Raw genomic sequence first — 22,141 nt, 5'->3', positions numbered from 1 at the left:
TGCCCCCGCCCAATGCTTTCTCACCTCATGACTAACAATCAACAAAAAGCTCTTTTTTTGGAAAAGAAGTGTACTGTCCCGAAAATAGCAGTATCCTGGATTTTGACCCAGCGACTCGTGCAAATTGCTGCCGATTCTGGTGTGTTTTCGAGATCATCCCTGCCCATGCACGTTGTTATTTAAATCCCCTTGATCAGGGGCTGGCTGCGGAAACAGCAGAGGGAGCGAGTGATTGAGATCACTGAGTTTGGCTGTAACTGCAGAGTTCGGGTCTTAGTACAGTGCAAGGTCAGAAAGTGACAAAAGGTTTGAACAGTGGTACAAACAGCGCTTGCCGCTAAATCCCCACCCATAAGCAGACTCTAAGGTTAGCCTTTTGCTGATTCCACTTGGAGCAGACTTCAATCAGGGCAGCTCTTCCATCGGGCCCGCTGTAAACAAACGCGTTTCGAGGTTGTTTGGTGTAACTTGTGCTCAAAGAGCTGCCGTTAGAATTGGTAACACGACAGTTTGTGTTGCGGGAGATGGAGAAAAGTAAAAGGAAGAGGTTCCTGTCTGATTCTGAATCTGGGGGGAAGGCAGCAGCAGAGGATCAGGCAGAGAGCGGCACATTGACTGCAGGTGACAGCAGGAAGAACGTGAACAGCAATGAGTGAGTACACGGAATGGGCAAACCGCCCAGGTGTTACAGTGGATATGAGCATCTCTGCTTCAGCCCATGAATCTGAATTATAAAACGTTATAAAACGTTTTGCCTTTTGTTTGCATATCCTCTCCACTTCCCATTCATTTCTCGCCCCACTGTACCTATTTCTGTCATGCCTGTTGCTCAGGCTCCCCTCTTACAATGAAACTTGTTGAAAGATTGGTGTAGCGACTCACAATGGTAAATGTTAGCAGAAAATCGCAACAACAAAAAAAAACTTAAGATGTTCGGAAATGCAGATCCGAAACAGGGTTTTTAATAATTGGGTGGTATATTTTACATGGTATTCTGTTATTCTAAAACAGCACCAGCAACTCACCGTCATCAGCAGTAAAGTCTCTAGAAAACCAGCAGGAACTAAATCTTATAACGAGTAGTCAAGATGTTCACATGTCCAAAAGCCTGTCATAAAATTTCGACAGATGGTTTCTGTTTGAAACTCCATATATATTGTGGAAACCAGTAATTAATCACTTTTAATTATACTGTGATTTTGTACTGTAGGCCCAGGCCATTCTATTTTCGAAAATGAAACCTTGCTATTCCACGCGCCGCTTCTCCTGTGATGTCCTTGAGTAAATTTCCTGAGATAATACTGCCCTCTGGTGTCCTAACCAAATGACCACTCTTTCTTTGTGAGCAAGTGTGTTGGCAACATCGCTAAAATCAGCCCTGCTTTTCCTTGGCAACAACATCCTCGCATTTTGCAATTGGGTCCAAATAACTCCTTTTCTCGCTAGCAATTGCAGTTCTTCTTAAAAACCAATCCAAGCAAGATTGATGATGCAGTGTAGAATGAGAATTCAATTTTGAACCTTTCTTGTCACCTTGTATTAATAGTTAGGTTGTATTTAACTTTGCAACACAGATGCTGGTGCACACTGTAATGTTATGATTTGGAGATGCCGGTGTTGGACTGGGGTGTACAAAGTTAAAAATCGCACAACACCAGGTTATAGTCCAACAGGTTTAATTGGAAGCACACTAGCTTTCGGAGCGACGCTCCTGCATCAGGAAGGACAATCACCTGATGCAGGAGCGTCGCTCCGAAAACTAGTGTGCTTCCAATTAAACCTGTTGGACTATAACCTGGTGTTGTGTGATTTTTAACACTGTGTAATGTTAATTTGTGTCACTGTAATTTAGTTCTGCATGTTTAATGCTGATATTGTAAACTATTGTCTGATATAATTTTTTTAAAAAAGGGATGACAGTTGAGGGAAAATATCTGCTGCTGAGTTCAAGAAACATCTTGCTGAAACTTCTCTGTTACAATTTGAACATGCTTGGGGAGGTTTTTGTTCTCCTAACAACTCTGTTGTCTTCTCTTAGTGATGTCACATGCAACTTAATTATACTCACTGTTTAACTGCAAAGTAGTTGGGCATTTGTTTTTTATTTGACTACCACATTTGATTCTCTACTGTTTTAAATACATTACACATTATTACAGGATTAAATGTTGACTTGCATTAATGTCTGTTTTGTAGTGTCGCTGTTAATCAAGCTCATCCAGTGGAGCATCAAGTTGATCACACAGTTCAGTACGACGCACCTCAGCTGCTTGGTGAGTACATATAACTATAGCGAACACAGTCGGTGAGACTGCAGGCAAAGTAGCCAGTAATTTTACATGCATCAAATGTTGGTTTTTGAAAATGTTTCACTATTGTATTTGTTGTGAGCCTTTATCACTCAGAACCGACTGGAGATATGACACGTTTTGTTTTGAAGCATTGGTTGGAATGAGGGAACCTTTTATTTCCTTCCAAGCTGTAATGCCAATTTTTTTATGTTGTGGGGTATAAAATGATTTTTTGAAATGCTCTCAAGTATCTCATTATTGTTCAAGATGTAGAAAATGAATTGTTTGAATCAAGATCCACCCAGAATATCCACGTTTATTTTGTGATTTGGAGACGCCGGTGTTGGATTGGGGTGTATAAAGTTAAAAATCACACAACACCAGATTATAGTCCAACAGATTTATTTGGAAGCACTAGCTTTTGGAACGCTGCTCCTTCATCAGATCGTCAACTACCTGATGAAGCAGCAATGCTCCGAAAGTTAGTGCTTCCACATAAACCAGTTGGACTATAATCTGGTGTTGTGTGATTTTCTTTTTAACTAAGTTTATTTTAAACTAGTAATTGTATTCTTCTTTACGTTGGGTGCAAAGGAAACCACTTTGATTGAGTTGTTGCTTCTCTGAGCATCTCAGTTCGGACTGTATAGATGATTTGAGTTTCCAGTTGCCTGCCATTTTTATTCTCCATCTTGCTCTCCTTCTGGCCTCTTTGCCCTCTGTCACCAACATTGTTCCAAGTAACCTCAGTGTAAGGTTAAAGAATAGCTCCTCATCTTTCACTGAGGGACCTTACAGACATTAGGGTTCTTACCATGTTGAATAGTATCATACTTTGGCTTGGTATCATTTTCATTAAGTTTCATGGAGGGTTTCTCTTCATGAGGGCCGATGAGTTTTTTCACACTATTCTTGCAAAACCGCCTCATGAACTACCTACCACACATTGATGGAGCTCCTCTCATCTGATGTTAGCCTGATGCTACCACTACCAAGAATTTGGTACTGTCAGGGCATTCACATGTTGTTATCCCTGGTGCTAGTAGTATCGTTGAATCTTGCCTGTGACCCAGTCAAATGCTGGCAAGCTGGAATTGTCCTTTACTGTTAATGTGTTTCCAATTCACTGCTTCTCCTGACATATAGCTAGCATGATGGCACAGTGGCTCAGTGGTTAGCACTACTGCCTCATGACACCAGGGACCCAGGTTCAATCCCAGCCTCGGGCAACTGTCTGTATGGAGTCTGCACATTCTCCCCATGTCTGCGTGGGTTTCCTCCGGGTGCTCCGGTTTCCTCCCACAGTCCAAAGATGGATGGGTATATGAATAGAAAAGGTTTGGAGGGATATGGGCCGGGTGCTGGCAGGTGGGACGAGATTGGGTTGGGATATCTGGTCGGCATGGACGGTTTGGACCGAAGGGTCTGTTTCCATGCTGTACATCTCTATGACTCTATATGCAGGTCAGGTGAATTGGCCATGCTAAATTGCCCATAGTGATAGGGGCATTAGTCAGAGGGAAGTGGGTCTGGGTGGGTTACTTTTCAGAGGGTCGGTGTGGACTGGTTGGGCCGAAGGGCCAGTTTCCACACTGTAGGGAATCTAATCTAATCATAAATTATACTTACAGTTCAGGTATAGAGAGTCAGTTCCATACTACTGTGTACACTATAATGTCTGACATTAGTTCTATGCGCATTGTGGCCCAGAGGAGCCCCTTTTAAGACTGTCACTGATTACTTCTGCCTCACAGAAATGTCCATCTACAAACTGCAAGGACCAATGACACAGTCGACATTGTTTATGAGAAACAGTGGACCTCACACACTGGGACACTGCCTGTATTTCACATGCACAATGATACGATTGCAAATGATGTGAATCTGCATTCTTCAGGTGTATTATTAATGCAAATGCCCCTTGAAGGACATGTTTCACAGAACTTAAACCTGCATCTTTGGCCAGCAATTGCTTATTGGTCAAAGCATTGAGTACAGGGGTTGGAAAGCCGTGTTGTGGCTGTACAGGACATTGGTTAGGCCACTTTTGGAATATTGCATGTAATTCAGGTCTCCCTGCAATAGGAAGGATGTTGTGAAACTTCAAAGAGTTCAGAAAAGATTTACAAGGATGTTATTGGAGTTGAAAGGTTTGAGCTATAGGGAGAGGCTGATTAGGCTGGGGCTATTTTCCCTAGAGCGCGGAGGCTGAGGGATGACCTTATTGGGGTTGATAAAATCATGAGAGGCATGGATAGGGTAAGTAGACAATGTCTTTTCCTCAGGATGGGGAGTCCAAAACTAGAAAGCATAGGTTTAACATGACAGTGAAAAGCTGTAAAAGACATCTAAGGGGCAATCTTTTCATGCAGAGGGTGGTGTGTGTATGGAATGAGCTGCCAGAGGAAGTGGTGGAGGCTGGTACAATTACAACATTTAAAAGGCATCTGAATGGTTATATGAATAGGAAGGGTTTAGAGGGATATGGGCTAGATGCTGGCAAATGGGACTAGGTTTATTTAGGATATCTGGTCAGCGTGGATGAGATGGACCAAATGGTCTGTCTCCTTGTTGTACATCTCTATGACTGTAAGTAGACAGTGACTCTGCCCACTTCAGGCACGCTAGCAGCAATTTTCCATTCATAAGCTACAATTGGCAATAGAAAGATTAGAGAAGGCAATGCACATCACATTGGACATCGTGATAATTGGGCTCATCTTGGTGGTCAGGCGTCCCTCTCCTACCCCAAAGCCCCATGTCCCTTTCTACCTTGCATTCCTTGGATCGTCCTCCTGACTGAACCCCCACATGTTTCTACCACTACTTCAAACTGAGAACTAACTGTCTTCCTTAGCCCCTGAGCTCCGATCAATACAGTTTGGTGATGTCCACCATTATGCTGCACTGTCCCTCCATTAACACCATGGTGGTGGTGACTATCTGTCACCCTGCCTCCTCTCCTGCAGCATCCCATGTACCCCCATGTGAGGTAGAGTCACCTGGTACCTACTCAGACTTTCTTGTTGGAAATTCCTGGTATCTAGTTTCTATCTAATGGAAACTTCCTGTTAATGAGGCAGGATTAGATATTAATAAGGGGTAATGAGTAATAATTCCCATTAATAGACTTCTCACTGCTCATTAGTAAGAATCTTGTCTCAATGTACGGAATTCTGTTAAAATTGTGATTTGTTGCTCTTGACATCAAAAAAGGCCTCACTCAACTTCTCACATGATTCTCCAGATTTCCAGCCGTAATCCATGCCACACAGGGTCTGGGAAGATTCTGCCTATTTTTTTCCTCCTTACCATTCTCTTTTTCGTTAAATCTCGAGTTATCAACTCGAAAAAGTAATGCTTTCCTCTCTGCACAGATAGAGCCTGCCTTTGATTTTCTTTAAGATACACAGAATTCTGAGGGGCTTATTAGGGTAGATGCTGAAAGTCATTTTCCTGTTATGATGAATATAGAACAAACCTGCCACAGTTTCACAGTAAAGGCTCCCATTTTAATTACAGCAATGAGGTGGAATCGCTTCTTCGAGCATTGCAAATTCTTGAATTTCAGTCTGCCACAGAACTGTAGAGGCTCAGTTGTTGTCTTTCTTGACCATAAATACATTCAGACTTTTCAAAAGTAACAATGCTGTGGCTTATGGGGAACAGGCTGGAGGGTGAAGAATTAGAATTAGAATTAAGTTAATTGTCACATGCATTCAAGTACAGGGATATATGACTACAGCGGAAGTGTACAAAGTCACCATTTCCGGCACCATCTTAGGTACAAAGATACTTAGGTACAATGTTTTAGGTCTAAATTATAAAAAATGAAATAAAGTTAAAAGTTCAGCATTGTAGTTCTTATAAAGCTAGACACAAAGGTACCAGGGTACAAATCTTAAGTATAAATCAGCAAGAAATAAAGATAAAAGTTCAGCATTACAGCTCCAAAGCAGTGAGTCACTCTGGGCGTTACCTCGAGCCCGGGAGTCTGCGCTGGGCTTCACCTCCAGCCCGGAATCTGTCAAGTCCGTCTGAGGCATGGAGGTAAGTTGAGAGAAAAAATAAGAAAGAAGAAGAAAAACAAAAAGAGGAGAAAGTAGAAAAGAAACCGATGGACCAGAAGAGCTCTGGCTCAGGAACTCTACTCTACCTCCATCTTGAGTTGACCTGCCCTTGGTAATTGATGGAGTTGGATTTTGTGGAGTTGAGCCTAACCGTAGATCAGCAACGACCTTCCTGAATGGTGGAGTAGGTTTGCTTGTTTTTGTGACCTGCTTTTCTGTGTATATTCTGGGTAAAATGATGTTAGGTTGGAAAGAACATGTTACAAAGACTTGGAACACTTCCTATAATGTGGAACATTTGCACAGGAAGCTTCAAAGCAACATCATCAGAAATAATTGTATGTGGAGAGAAGATATAAATGCTAAAAGGGATGATTGAAGAGATGGAGAGGTAAGTGGAGTGCAGGTGAGGGATGTCAAAGCTTGAAGCTTCTGGGATAAAGGGAGAGGCAAGAAAAATTTGCAAAGTTGGGGACAAAAAACATAAAATGACTTAAACACGAGAATAACAAAATTGGGCTTGTTGAAGCAGGAGAAACCGATGTTACTCAGCAAAAACAAGAGTGTCAGTTGACCAGGACTTGGTGCATCATTGGATACGTTTAGCAATGTTTTGCATGAACTGATGTTCATGCAAGCTGCGAGGTTGGCCAGGGATCACTGAGCCAAGGGATGATTGAGCCAAGAGATGACTATCTGGAAGAAAGATGAAACAGTAAGTGGGTTCAGATGGAAGAGGAATCCTTGTGGAAATCAGGAGATAATTATCTGGGATTGGGAAGAGAAATCATTACTAGAGATAGTCTGCCTGGCATTGGATAGATTGGAACTAAGCAAGGTTAGTCCCACTGAGCTGAACAGTGGAATAAGGGGGATAGTGTGGTTGGTCATATTAATTATATGCTAGCTTACATATCTCAGGTATACATTACAGAATGGCCCTGGTCTAAATAACTGAGGGCAGTATTCTCTGAGCAGAGGACCAGAAACTGTCATAATTAGAATTTAGGTGGCAGAATGATGAGACTGAATTTTCCTGTATTATGGATTATCCAACTTCTCATATTTGAATGATTATCCTTGCTGCATTTTATGTACAATTAAAGATCATGGAAGGTTAAGTGTGTATATTTCTTTTAAAGTTGAATCTGTTTAAATCACCCTGAAGTGACATTATATCCAATTGAGAGAAGAGACTATCATCTTGTCTCATCAAGATTTGAACTGTGGTTCAAGGATAGCATGCCAGTCTGCTGCCGTATCCGGGCTTTGAGGTTTTGTGTGAATTTTTCTAAATCATTACTGTGTTTCCTAAGGTTCAGTGTCATGTGTAAATGGGAGATAAGACTGGTTATTGTTTTTGGTCCTTTGTTGAATGCAGGCCACTGTTACGACCCTGACACCAGTGCACCAGTCAGCTTTTACATCTCATCACTTGAGGAACTGAAATCGTGGCAGCCTTTTATTCAAGATGAGCATTTCAACAAAGCAGTCATCCCCCTCGCTCCACGACAGCCACCTATGCAGTGTAATCGACCAAGGACGCTGGTCTGTCATGATATGGCTGGTGGCTACTTGAATGACAGGTGTGTTTTCTCTGGATAGCGTGGTTACTGATCGATATCCTTAACAATTTTTCTTTAAGTGTGAGGCAGGTCTCAATGGAAAAGAATGATGACAAATGATTCACATGTTTTGCCTTTTATACCATGGAATGTGTCACGACATTCTGCCTTCTGACACAATTTGGTGAACTTGGAATACTTATGGTGATGTGGATCCAGTCACTAAGGATTTAACATCATCAATTTCTATGTTATTATTTAAAGCACAATGCTCAACATTTGCTTTTATATAATTGGAAATGTTGTTATTTATAGTTATATTTGAATTTTTAAATGTGCTATACATTAAACTAAGATGAAAATATCCATTTGAAGTGAGGCAATTGATTAACATTGATACTTAAATGCTTGTTAATTACTTAGGGTAGACAAATGTAGCTATGAGCACGCTGTTGAAGCATGATGGGAAATATAGCCAATACTGTCGGAAAGAATGAGGCATGTTTCCGTTCCTGCAGGAAGTGAAAAATATAAGTTGTAACAATTATCCATTGCTGTACAGCCCACAGAGGTAAGGGAATACTGAAAGTTCAGTTGCCATGGAAATCAGGCTGAGATTGAGATTGAGATAAGAGGGGGCCCTACATTAAATTGAGAATTATAAACTGTGTTGAAGCTCTTCAGGAGGGGATGAGCATTCCTGGAGATAGTAAGGATTGCAGATACTGGAGAGTCAGAGTTGATAAAATGTGGTGCTGGAAGAAGCAGCATCTGAGGTGCAAGAGAGTTGACGTTTCAGGCATAGTCCTCCTTCAGGACTAGCCTGGGCATTTAGGCGAACATTGTCTTCTTTCAATAAAATCTGCGCTGACTTTACCCAAGATTCAAAAGTGGCTGTTTTAAAATTATCACTTTATAGCATAGTGAATTGCGATGAAATCTTTTTAACTCTTTCTAAGCCATTAATGAGTTGGATTTGCCATACTGAATAAAGTCAGATCACCTAAGGCAGCAGCACCTGTGTGATGCATTAAAATGTGGCAAATATTGAGAGGTAACAAAATCTATGTTTACAGCTCTGCCATCTCATTGGAGAAAAGGATTATTTGATGGAAGATTGGAGATTTGGCAGGTTTCGAACCATACAAAAGATCTCTTTAAATATTTTTGAACTTCTCTAAAGCTGCTGTTTTAAAATGTGGATATATCCCTGACAGCAGAAATTGTCCAGCTACACAACTAGGTGACTTCAAATTCCTTTTGTGGTTTAATGTTGGAAGGTTGAAGTTTTACCATGATAGTGTATGTCTCATTAGCTTGTGGAGGTGAGGTAGGGAATTCCAGTAAGACAGCAGGTCTGAATTGGCCGAATTTGGAGCTTTAGCCCAGAGACAGGCTATCTTGTGAAGAACAGAGGTCTTATCTGATATGTTACAGGGTTTGTCAATCGAGTACTTTAGATATGGCCATAATGCTTCAAATGTCTTTGCACTCAATATGCTGTTTATTTATCATGAATCTGTCATATCGTTTAACTTCTGGTGTGCGATCCCCATCTTTAGCAGTTTACTGAATGGCAGTCAAAACACGACAGGAAAGGTTAAAATCCCAAATACATGGCTGCGAATTGTGAAGTGCTCCCTCACCCTTGGAGCCTTACATTACTGTGATTTTATGTTTCATATATTTTCGAATTCCAAGTGTGTGATTGTATAAAGAAGATTAATGCAAGTTGCAAATCCAAATGTTCCAATGTTGCACTTTGCCCAGTGAATGCCTTGGATTCAGGAGAGTTCGGGCCCAGGAGAGAGGGGTGCATCAAAGCCCAATAACCAGGACCAGGGCACCAGGGGGCCACTGTGTTTGGATCAGAGGGTCTAGGGACCTGGGCCAGGAGCAGTAAAGGCACCCATAATTTCTCTCTCTAGCCCTGCATGGCACCACTGGTTGGGTTCTGCAAACAGGAATTTAAAGTAAGGTCATGTTAGAATTGTGAGTGGACAGCGATAATGGAAAACCACAGCATCATTTATATTTGGTTTGGTTATGGATAAAGAGAGATGGCACAGAATGCATTCTTAAAGTGTGTACTCTTGTTTGGACATCAGCCAGTCACTCTTTTTCTCAGGGAGATTATGCGCGATAAGTCCCTAACCTGCCACTTTCTTCTCAGGTTCATACAAGGCGTGCATGAGGAGAATCCTTTTGTTTTTTACCACTGGTTATATATCGATATCTTTGTATATTTCAGTCACCATATGGTGACCATCCCACCCGTCTGCTGGACCAACGCTGCACATAAACACAGTGTCGCTATTCTAGGTAAATATGCTTTATTTAGGAACTAAGTATATTTGTGCTTCACTATGGCAAAAGGGATGGTTAACTTTCTGTATTTTCAATTTGGATGATTTTCATTGACACAGAAAGCTTCTGATGGAGTGCTTTGGAAGTTTGTTTATTCTCTTCTGGGAAATAATCTTTCTTAACTGCTATGTTCCAAGAATTAGAATGCTATTTTTGAGTTATTTCATGGCTCTTTCACAGAGCTGGAAGCTCTTTTTTTTTTTCTCCTGTGTCTGGTAAGTATTGTTGACTGGCTTGGGCATCTCTCCCATATGACAGTCTGACTTTAGAAGAAGTGTTTTATAGAAACACGCTGTTCCTGATGTAGGAATAAGAATGCTCTTTTGCTTGCTTTAGTGCTCAAATTAATATCATTACAGACATTCCCCAATGGATATTTCTATAAAATAGATGAGGTTATTTCTAATGGGTGGAAAATTTTGATTTTGTGTTCAGCTGTTTTTGGTTTCAGGAACATTCATCACAGAATGGGAAGCTGGGGCTGCAATCTGTGAGACTTTCTTGGAGAATGAGGAGACATTCCGTGCACTGGCTGATAAACTAATACTCATTGCCCACTGCTTTCAGTTTGATGGATGGTTGGTTAATATCGAAAATGAATTGAGCGTGAGTAAAGTGATCTGTATTTTGTTGGCACTTACTGAGCTAGTAAAGGATGCTGATGTGACAGCACTCTTTGAGCAGAGGGAGAATGTAATTGTCACATGCAAGGGCTTTAGAATCTAAAATATTTATTGTTTTGCAAGATGTGAGCTTCCTTAATTGATCTTGAGAAGGTGATGGTGAGCTGTCACCTGCTGCAGTCCTTGTTGTGTACATACACCCAGAGAGCTGATAGAAAGGAAGTTCCTGGATTTTAACCCAATGACAATGAAGAAGTGCCGCAGATCCAGTCAGGTTGGTCTGTGGCTTGAAGGGGAATTAGCAAGTCACAATACTGTATCTGGTCCCCTTGCCCTTTAGGTGGTAGAGGTCATGGGTTTGGAAGGTGCTGTCAAATGAGCCAAGGTGAGTTGCTGCTGCGCACCTTGTGGATGATACACAATGCTGCCACTTCTGAGTTTTAGTTGAGATCTGTTTCAAAAGCAACATTTTCCTGAAACAGTCAACAGCCTGTCACCAGAGGCTGTAGCATGTGAGACACCACTCTATGTCAAATATGTCTGACTAGGAGACACTGCTGCACTAAGTGACTGACTGTCACAGGCATATCAGAGGGATTGACAGGTTGGGAATAAGGTTTGACCACATTATGAATACATCTTCCATTGTCATCAAGCCCTGGAGTGGAATGTGAACCTGGAGTCTCTGCTCCCAAGCCAGAAGTGTTACTACTATACCACAAGATCTCCATCATCTGCTTTTGGCTGGTTGCTAATTATACAGTAATATTAAGTAGACAGTAACGAAAGAATAAAGAGTTCAAAGTTTGTTTCTTTGGCCCAGTGTTTGTACAGAATGGTGTCCTGAACCCTATTAGCTTGCTCCAGTGCTTATTGTATGAAAATAATCTGTGATGGCCAAGTTACACTAAAAATATGCAACCCAGGCACACTTTTACATTGTATGTTGGTACTAGAGGGAGTGAACATTGAAGGTAAAGACATGGGTCTCACTAAATCACACTGATTTATCCTGGCTGGTGTTGAGTTTTGTGTTCAGCTGTACTCATTCATCACACTCCTGACTCGTGCTTTCGAGATGGTAGACAGAGTTTGAGCAGTCAAGAGTGGGGTTATTCACTGCATATTTCCCAAACTCTGACATACTTTAGTAGCCACAATATTTATTTAGCTGAATCCAATTTAGTTTCTGGTCAGTGGTAACCCCCAGGATAGGCCATCCTTTGTCTAACTTGATCAGTATCTCCTCAAAGAATTCTAACAGATGTGTCAGCCATAATCTCCCCTTGGTGAAACTATGCAGACTCAGCCTTATTTTGCCATGCACTTCTATGTACTCCTCCATCACATCCTTAATAATGGATTCTAAAATCTTACCAATGACTGCAGTCAGGCTAACCGGCCTATAATTTCCCGCTTTCTGCCTCCCTCCCTTCTTAAACAAAAGTGTTACTTTAACCATTTTCCATTCTTCTGGGACCCTCTCTGACTCCAGTAATTGCAGAACAGTCATACCAATGCTTCTATAATCTCTTCAGTGAGTTCCTTCAGAACCTTGGGGCATAGTTCATCCTCTCTGGGTGACTCATTCACTTTCAGACCGTTCAACTTCCCTAGCATCTTCTCCTCAGTGATGGCTACGACACTCACCTCTTCCCCGTGACTCCCTGAAGTTCTGATATGTCACTAGTATCTTCCACCGTGAAGACTCATGCAGAGTACCTGTTCAATTCCTCTGCCATTTCTTTGTTCCTCATCACTACTGCTCCAGCCTCATTTTCCCGCAGTCCAAAGTCCACTGTTACATTTTTATATATCCAACAAGAACTCCTGCAATCTTATTTAAAATTAAGAGTTAGTTTACTCTCATATTTCATAGTCATCCCCCTTATTATATTTTTAGTTATCCTCTGCTGATTTTTAAAGGTGTCTCAATCCTCTGGTTTCCCATTAACCTTCGCCACATTGTATGCTTTTTCATTTGCTTCTCTGCGGTCCTTGACTTCATCTATGATTGCTTTATCCTCTCTTCCTTTGGGGATGAATTCCTGCTGTCCCTCCTGAAATATCCCAGAAACCCCCTGCCATCTTTCCTGATGGGCTCCCCTTTCAGTCACCTCCCTCATGTCTTTGTCACTACCTTTACTCCATTGCAATACCGTTACATCCGATTCCAGCTTTCCACCTCAAACTGCAGGGTGAATTCTCTCCTAATGTGGCCACTGCTCTATAGGGGTTCCTTCACCTTAAGATCCATAATTAAGTCTGTCCTATTACATATTACCAAATCCATAAATGCTTGTTCCCAAATGGGCTCCACCACAGGCTGCTCCAAAAAAAATCATCTTGTAGACATTCCACAAATTCCTTGTGGTCTGCTACCAATCTCCTTTTCCCCAGTCTACCTGCATATTGAAGTCCCTCATGATTATTGTAGTGGCTACACAGGTAGTGCCTTCCTTACATGCCTTTTCTATCTCCTGATTTATTTTCTGCCCCACATCTTAACTGCTGGTCGGAGGCCTGTACATTAGGATCTTTCTTACTTTGCGGTTCCACAACTCTATCCACACGATTTATACACTTTCTGGCCCTATGTAGCTTCTTGCTATTGATTTCATTTAATTTCTTACTAGTAAGTCAACTCTGCCCCCTCTGCCCACCTGTCCTTTTGACAGTATCCTTGGATATTTAGTTCCCAGCGTCATGTCTCTGTGATGCACACAACATCGTACCTGCCAATTTCAATCTGTACCACAAGCTTATTTACCTTGTTTTGTAGTGCTAACATTTAAGTACGACACCTTCAGTCCTATCTCCCCAATAGCTGTTCCCTTATCTGCTGTGCCTGAAGTTAGATTTCTGAGCCTTCCCATACTGTCTGTCTGAATACTTGTTCTGGAAACTTTAATAATCACAGCTGAGCCCTCCCTCCTTTCTGACACTTTGCTCATGGTTGAGAGTAGCTTGCCTGGTAATTGGCTGGGTTAGATGTGTCCTGCTTTTTGTGTACAGGATAGGCCTGAGGACATTTTCACATTGTCATGTAGATGCCAGTATTGTAGCTGTCCTGGCACTGCTTGGCTTGGGGCATGGCAGGTTCTGGATCATAAGCCTATTGTCAGAACGGTGTCGGGTCCTGTAGTCTTTGCAGTATTTGAAATGTAAGCTTTTTTGCGAGAGAAGTGATGAAATGTAACTAAGTTACTAGAGAGCAGTTGGACACTAGGTCTTGCTTCAACATTGTGAGTTTACATCAACCATTACATCAATCATTTACATAGTGCCTTTAATGTAGAAAAGGATGCTAAGCAACAGAGGGGGTTTTTAAAGAGGTAAAATTTTGTCAAAAATGTCAGTTTTAAGGAAGTTATGTGAAGGTAATGGACAGATTTATGGATGGAATTTCAGAGATTGAGGTCTCAGTGACTGAGGAATAACAAACTGAAGGGTGGAATGAAGTGAGGCCAGGACATGACACCAGAACAGGAGCCACAACAATGTTCCAGGTGTGTGGGGAGGGAGTTGTAGGGCTGGAACAGGTTTCGGAGATGGTGAGGATCAAAGCCACAATGGCATATGGAAACAAGGAAAAGGATTTTAATGCAGAGAAACAGGAATATGCTGTAGAATATCATTGGGAGAATTTCTGATGAGCTGAAAGTTGCTGAATGTGGACCGTTTACATTTTCCGATGGGACCAAGACGAAGTGGTCATGGCGTGAGGGCCGGAAGCAGGGAAAACAAGAAATGACTCATCCTTTCAGATGGTGGCTGTTGTGCAACTGGGTAAGCAGATTGAGAGCAGGCTTCCTGCCCAGTCTCAACGCCAAGAAATTGTGTTCAGAAGTTAAAATGGGGGGTTGATTTTAAAAAAAGTTCATTCATTTTCCTCTTAACATTATTTAACTAGAAGTATCATATTATTATCAATAAATGATCCTTGCATTTCATTTGGAGCTGCTGTCGACATGGAGTATGCGAACTGCAAAACAGCTGTGTGCTAATGATCCGATAAAATGTTAATTTAGTTTCTGTCTTGTTCCTTCCTGCAGTGATGCACTGTTGAAATTCTTTCAGGATATTGAGTCATCTACTTGATTTTAATCTCTCTTTGACTGAACACTTAGGAAATTCCAGTGCACTGGTGGTGACACGGTGGCTCAGTGGTTAGCACTGCTGCCTTGCAATGCCAGGGACCCGGGTTTGATTCCAGTCTCGGGCGACTGTCTGCGTGGAGTTTGCATGTTCTCCCCCTGTCATTGGGGGTTTCCTCCAGGTGCTCCGGTTTCCTCCCACAATCCATAGATGTGCAGGTTAGGTGACTTGGTCATGCTAAATTGCCCATAGTGTTCAGGGATGTGTAGGTTAGGTACATTAGTCAGGGGTAAATGTAGCATAACAGGATAAGGGGATAGGTCTGGGTAGGTTACTCTCTGGAGGGTTGGTGTGGACTTGTTGGGCCGACAGGCCTGTTTCCGCATTGTAAGAATTCTATAATTCTATTTACAATTTATATAAGTTGTAAATAGAATCGGGGCAGCACGGTAGCTCAGTGGTTAACACTGCTGCCTCACAGTGCCAGGGACCTGGGTTCGATTCCAGCCTCAGGTGACTGTCTGTGTGGAGTTTGCATGTTCTCCCCGTGTTTGCTGGGGTTTCCTCCGGGTGCTCAGGTTTCCTCCCACAATCCAAAGGTGTGCAGGGTTAATCGCAGGGTTTTCCTTCAGTAGGGTAGAAGCAGAGGATTTGAATTGGCAGAGGTAACTAGATTCTTTTAAAGCAAGGGGTGAAAGGTTATCAGGGTAGGAGTGTGTATTTGAAGGTGCAATCAGGTGTAATTGAGAGCAGGCTTGAGCGGCACAGGAGGTTGATAAATAAGATAAGAGCCCATGGTGGTATAGGCAAGGGACTGGCATGGATAGAGGATTGATTGACTGGCAGAAGACAGAGAGTGGGGTTGGAGGGATAATGGGTTCTTTTTCAAGATGGCAGCTGGTGATGAGTGGAGTTCTACAGGGGTGAGTGATGGGACCACAATTATTACGTTATACATTCACAAATTGGTTGAAGGAACCGAGAGCCATTGTGGCTAAATTTGTAGATGACACAAAGATAGGTGCAGGGACTGGTAGTGTTGAGGAAGCAGAGAGGCTGCAGACAGACTGGGGCAGGCCAGAAGAGTGGGCAAAGAAGTGACAGATAGAATACAGTGTGGGAAAGTGTGAGGTCATGCACTTTGGTAGGAAGAATAGAGGCACTTTCTAAATGGGGAAAGGCCTTGGAAATCAGAAGCACAAAGGGATTTAGGAGTCTTAATTCACGTTCATTTGGCAGTTAAGGCAACTGCAATGTTAGCATTCATTTCTAGACAGCTAGAATACAAAAGCAAGGATGTACTGCTGAGGCTGTCTAAGGCTCTGTTCAGATTGCATTTGGAATATTGTGAGCAGTTTTGGTCCCAGTATCTAAGGAAGGATGTATGGTGTTAGCGAGGGTCCAGAGGAGATTTACAAGAATAATTCCAGGGATGAAAGGCTTGATATATGAGGATTCTGGGTCTGTACTCAACAGAGTTAAAAAGGATGAGAGGGGCTTTGATTGAAACTTACAAGATACTGAGAGGCCTGGGTCGAGTAGATGTGGAGAAGACGTTTTCACCAGTAGGAGAGACTATGACCTGAGGGCACAGCCTCAGAGTGAAGGGATAACATTCTAGAACTGAGATGAGGAAGAATGTTTTCAGTCAGAGGGTGTTTAATCTGTGGAACCCATAGCTGCAGAGGGCTGAGGAGACCACGACATTGAGTGTATTTAACATAGGTTCTTGATTAATAAGGGGATCAAGTGTAACAGGGAGAAGGCAGGGGAATGAGAGTGAGAAACATATTACCTGTAATTAATTGGTGGAGCAGACTTGATGGGCCAAATGGCCTAATTCTGCTCCCATATTTTATAGTCAATAAATTTGTATGTTATGGTTATGTGATTTCATCAGCGATTTCACTTAACTTCTCAATTCAAAGACTGACCCTATTGGTAAGAAGTTCTAGATAATGGGGGAGATCAATACAAAAGGAAGCAGGAGGGGAATTGAGTCAGTTGGGAATGTGCAGTATCAATATTTTATTTTTACATCTTTTGAACAATCATTCTGATCCTAGTTTCATTTGTTGCGCATTTAAATTAATTGCAATAACCCTGCTGGTTATGATACTATACTGTATAACATTGTAAGCTGCTCAGAGTCTTCCTATTTGCAACTTTCTCCAATCTAAAGGCAATCTTGAACTCTAGTTGGGTTTTACAACATTAGTGATTCCAGTCGGCATGAGCTGTACGCATGAAGTTTGTGATTGTCATTCAGTCTGGTGACTGGTGTTCTTGTAATGTGCTCCAATATCATAAAACCACTGATTAAGTAGATATCAAATGGAGCCTCCAATCACATTGACAACCATAAGAGCTATGACTAAAATCTTTACACAGAGGGGTACAGAGGACACAATTACAATTTAACAACCAGAGATTTTGTTTTAACAACTGTGCCACAGTCAGCTCAACATTGATTATTCACTAGTACCTCATTTATTTTAAAAGTCATGGTGCTCTTGCCTAATTGGAAACACTCCTGAATTCGGGAATCTATTGTCTGAGTCCATAGCAATTGTAATTTAGAGCGAAAGCAGACCTTGGAGAGGTGAATAAATAGCCTGCCTGAGGGTACCTTACCGCAGGAAATGCCATTACTGGTTGCAAATGCTGCAGATGCCTGTGGTATGCATTCTGACGTTTGTTGGATGCTGATTAGCATGCAGATTCATCCAAAGTTGGGATTCTGATACAATGCATGAAACTTCTCCAAGACATTATAGATAGCAACGATCACACAGGAAGCTTGAATCTTGAGAAAATGGGTCAGCGGTGTTAGAGTTTGCATCAGGATAAAGACTGAGAAAATACTTTGAAGAGAACATGTCCTCCTGGAACTTGGATATCTTTTTAACACACCATTCCAATGACTGCTTTGTCCACTTCATGCAGGAAGAACAGTGAGACTCCCGCTTAGAAAAGACCATAAGAAATAGGAACAGGAGTATACCAATTGGTCCCTCAAGCCTGCTCTCCCATTCAGTAGGATCATGGCTGATCCAACATTCCTCATGTCCACTTTCCTGGTAACTCTCTTTCCCCCTAAAGGTCAAGAATCTCTCAACCCAGTCTTAAAAATAGACTGCTCCTACAGCGTCTCTATGGCAAGAAGTTCCAAAGACTCTGAACCCTCTGAAAGATGAAATTACTCTTCATCTCTTAAGAACTAGAGAAATTGAGGGGTGTGGTTGAGAAAAAGAAGGAGGCATATATCAAGTATTGACAGGATAGATCGAGTGAATCCTTAGAATATAAAGGTAGTAGGAGTATACTTTAAGAGAGAAATCAGGAGGGCAAAAAGGGACATGAGATAGCTTTGACAGATAGGGTTAAGGAGAATCCAAAGGGTTTTTACAAATACATTAAGGACAAAAGGGTAACTACGGAGAGAATAGGGCCCCTCAAAGATCAGCAAGGTAGCCTTTGTGTGGAGCCGCAGGAGATGAGGGAGATACTAAATGAGTATTTTGCATCCGTATTTACTGTGGAAAAGGATATTCAAGATATAAAATGTGGGGAAATAGATGGTGACATCTTGAAAAATGTCCATATTACAGAGGAGGAAGTGCTGAATGTCTTGAAACACACAAAAGTGGATAAATCCTCAGGACCTGATAAGGTGTACCCTAGAACTCTGTGGGAAGCTAGAGAAGTGATTGCTGGGCCTCTTGCTGAGATATTTGTATTAGCAATAGTCACAGGTGAGGTGCCGGAAGACTGGAGGTTGGCAAATGTGGTGCCACTGTTTAAGAAGGGTAGTAAGGACAAGCCAGGGAACTATAGACCAGTGAGCTTGACGTCGGTGGTGGGCAAGTTGTTGGAAGGAATCCTGTGGAACAGGATTTACACATATTTGGAAAGGAAAGGACTGATTAGGTATAGTCAACATGGCTTTGTGCATGGGAAATCATGTCTCACAAATTTGATTGAGTTTTTTGAATAAGTAGTGAAAGGGATTGATGAAGGCAGAGTGGTGGACGTGATCTATATGGACTTCAGAATGGCGTTCGACAAAGTTCCCCATGGGAGACTGGTCAGCAAGGTTAGATCTCATGGAATACAGGGAGAACTATCCATTTGGATACAGAACTGGCTCAAAGGTAGAAGACAGAGAGTGGTGGTGGAGGGTTGTTTTTCAGACTGGAGGCCTGTGGCCAGTGGAATGCCACAAGAATCGGTGCTGGGTCCTTTTCATCATTTCTATAAATGATTTGGATGTGAACATAGGAGGTATAGTTAGTAAGTTTGCAGATGATACCAAAATTGGAGATGTAGTGGACAGCGAAGAAGGTTACCTCAGATTACAATTGGATCTTGATCAGATGGGCCAATGGACTGAGGAGTGGCAGATGGAGTTTAATTTAGATAAATGCGAGGTGTTGCATTGTGGGAAAGCAAATCTTAGCAGGATTTATACACTTAATGGTAAGGTCCTAGGGAGTGTTGCTGAACAAAGAGACCTTGGAGTGCAGGTTCATGACTCCTTGAAAGTGGAGTTGCAGGTAGATCAGACAGTGAAGAAGGCATTTGGTATGCTTTCCTTTACTGGTCAGAGTATTGAGTACAGTGGTTGGGAGGTCATGTTGTGGCTGTACAGGACCTTGGTAAGGCCACTTTTAGAATATTGCATGCAGCTCTGGTCTCCTTCTTATTGGAAAGATGTTGTCACACTTGAAAAGGTTTAGAAAAGATTCCCAAGCATGTTGCCAGGGTTGGAGGATTTGAGCTACAGGAAGAGGTTGAATAGGCTGGGGCTGTTTTCCCTGGAATGTTGGAGCCTGAGGTTTATAAACCTTACAGAGGTTTATAAAATCACGAGGGGCATGGATAGGTAAATAAACAAGGTCTTTTTCCTGGGGGTGGGGGAGCCCAGAACTAGAGGGCATAGGTTTAGGGTGAGAGGGGAAAGATATAAAAGAGACCTAAGGGGCAACGTTTTTATGCAGATGGTAGTGCATGTATGGAATGAGCTGCCAGCGGAAGTGGTGGAGGCTGGTACAACTGCAACATTTAAAAGGCATCTGGATGGGTATATGAATAGGAAGGGTTTGGAGGGATATGGGCCAAGTGTTAGCAAGTGGGACTAGATTAGGTTGGGATATCTGGTTGGCATGGACGAGTTGGACTTAGGGGTCTGTTTCCGTGCTGTACATCTCTTTGACTCTATGTCTAGGATGGTCATGTTCTGAGACTAAGCCTTCTGATCTGTGTCTTGCCCATGATATCCCCTTAGCATTTACATTGTCAGGCCTCATAATGATGCTACTGGCAGTGTGGCTGTGGCTGATGTTGGAACAAAAGGTTTACTGCATAGCCCCAAGACAGCCAGTGAGAAGAGAATACATCTTTTGTTCTGCATTATCAAGCAGATTTATTTTAACAGAACTGCAACTTGTACTCTGGAAAGCAGCAGCTCCATGGTTACCATAAAAGGATTTCTGTCCGTGCTATGAGCTACCTCTACTCAATTCTTTACCTCGTTAGAACCACAGAGCTTGGTCCTACACAGTGGCAGCAAACTGTCTTAGTGAAAGTTGTAAATTATTGGCTCTTGCCACTGGTTTACCAAGTGTAAGATCTTTTCTTTTTTTTCAACTTTCCAGAACCTTGTGTCATTTTAAATTCTTCAGTTGAAACTTTGAAATTCAGACGCGTGGGAAGAAGTTTTTTGAAGCCATTTGTGACGTAGACAAATACCTCAGTGTACTCCTCCAGGAAGAAATGTAATGGATCTAGGAACGCTCATGGGCCAGATACACAGATTAGAATCTGAGAGCTGTAATTTCCAAAGAAGCCAAACAAATAACATTTACAGGTTGCATCCCATGTCACATGCAAATAATGTGTCTTTCTCTCTATTTTAATGCAGCCTAATGCAGTAAAGAATGTGCCAGACTTTCTTAGTTACTTCCGTGCTAGGATGCAGCAAGCTGTTCCCCATAGTCTCATTATCTGGTATGACAGTGTGCTGAAGACTGGACATTTGCAATGGCAGAATGAACTGAATAAGGACAACAAGTGAGTGACTAAAATATATATCATCTGCTGTTCAAACATAATTTTGTGTCTTATTGAAATCAATAACTTGATTCTGGTCTTCAGTTCAGTTGTGTGCTGGTCATGTTGTAATCTGTATAGAGTGTATTATTTCCCTATAATGTGTAGTGAGATGTAGACTGCTGTTTGAATAATGAGGCCCAGTAACATTTGAGACCTCAGGGCTTGACAGTGGGGAAGCTGTTGTTCAGAGAATGCATGGGGAGGAGAAGAGTTCAGGAAGCAAATGATAGCTTCTGTTACATTCTGTCTGTTCCAACCATCTTGATAAGATGTCTTACAATGCTAACATGATCTACCTTTGCCTTTTCCAATCCCCAACTATAAGTCATAGAGTCACCAAGATGTACAGCATGGAAACCGACCCTTCAGTCCAACTCGTCCATGCCGACCAGATATCCTAAATGTATCTAGTCCCATCCGACAGTAGTTGGCCCACATCCCTCTAAACCCTTCCCATTCATATACTCATCCAGATGCCTTTTAAATGTTGGAATTGTGCCAGTCCCCACCACTTCCTCAGGCAGCTGATTCCATACACGGATTACCCTCTGCATGAAAAGGTTGCCCCTTAGGTCTCTTTTAAATCTTTCCCCTCTCACCCTAAACCTATTCCCTCTCATCTGGGCTCCCCTACCCCAGGGAAAAGACCTTGTCTATTCACCCTTTCCACGCCCCTCATGATTTTATAAACCTCTCTATATATTTACCCTTCATCCTCCGCCGCTTTCGGGAAAACAGCGCCAGCCTATTCGGCCTCTCCCTTTAGCTCAAACTCTCCAATCCTGGCAACATCTTTGTAAAGGAGAAAGTGAGGACTGCAGATGCTGGAGATCAGAGCTGAAAATGTGTTGCTGGAAAAGCGCAGCAGGTCAGGTAGCATCCAAGGAACAGGAGAATCGACGTTTTGGGCATAAGCCCTTCTTCAGGAATGAGGAAAGTGTGTCCAGCAGGCTAAGATAAAAGGTAGGGAGGAGGGACTTGGGGGAGGGGTGATAGGCCGGAGTAGGGTGGGG

At 42.2% G+C, this 22,141-nt stretch overlaps 2 protein-coding genes across 2 annotated transcripts in view; one reads left to right on the top strand and one right to left on the bottom strand.

The window, feature by feature from the left end:
• Positions 1-22,141, bottom strand: part of rbfox3a (RNA binding fox-1 homolog 3a) — a 1,786,123-nt gene that overhangs the window by 31,974 nt on the left and 1,732,008 nt on the right. The window lies entirely within an intron of this gene.
• engase (endo-beta-N-acetylglucosaminidase) overlaps positions 223-22,141 on the top strand; it is a 61,884-nt gene continuing 39,965 nt past the window's right edge. Inside the window, exons 1-6 of the mRNA XM_043714672.1 lie at positions 223-652; positions 2,197-2,273; positions 7,743-7,947; positions 10,100-10,248; positions 10,745-10,899; positions 20,938-21,086. Coding sequence (XP_043570607.1) covers positions 525-652; positions 2,197-2,273; positions 7,743-7,947; positions 10,100-10,248; positions 10,745-10,899; positions 20,938-21,086 — 863 coding nt within the window. The 5' untranslated portion in view covers positions 223-524. The remainder of the gene's footprint in view (positions 653-2,196; positions 2,274-7,742; positions 7,948-10,099; positions 10,249-10,744; positions 10,900-20,937; positions 21,087-22,141) is intronic.

Source organism: Chiloscyllium plagiosum, chromosome 24 (assembly GCF_004010195.1).
Source record: "Chiloscyllium plagiosum isolate BGI_BamShark_2017 chromosome 24, ASM401019v2, whole genome shotgun sequence".
NCBI classification, from domain to species: Eukaryota; Metazoa; Chordata; class Chondrichthyes; order Orectolobiformes; family Hemiscylliidae; genus Chiloscyllium; species Chiloscyllium plagiosum.
Note: the sequence above shows the minus strand (reverse complement) of the source record. Positions and strands in the feature narration are given on the sequence as shown.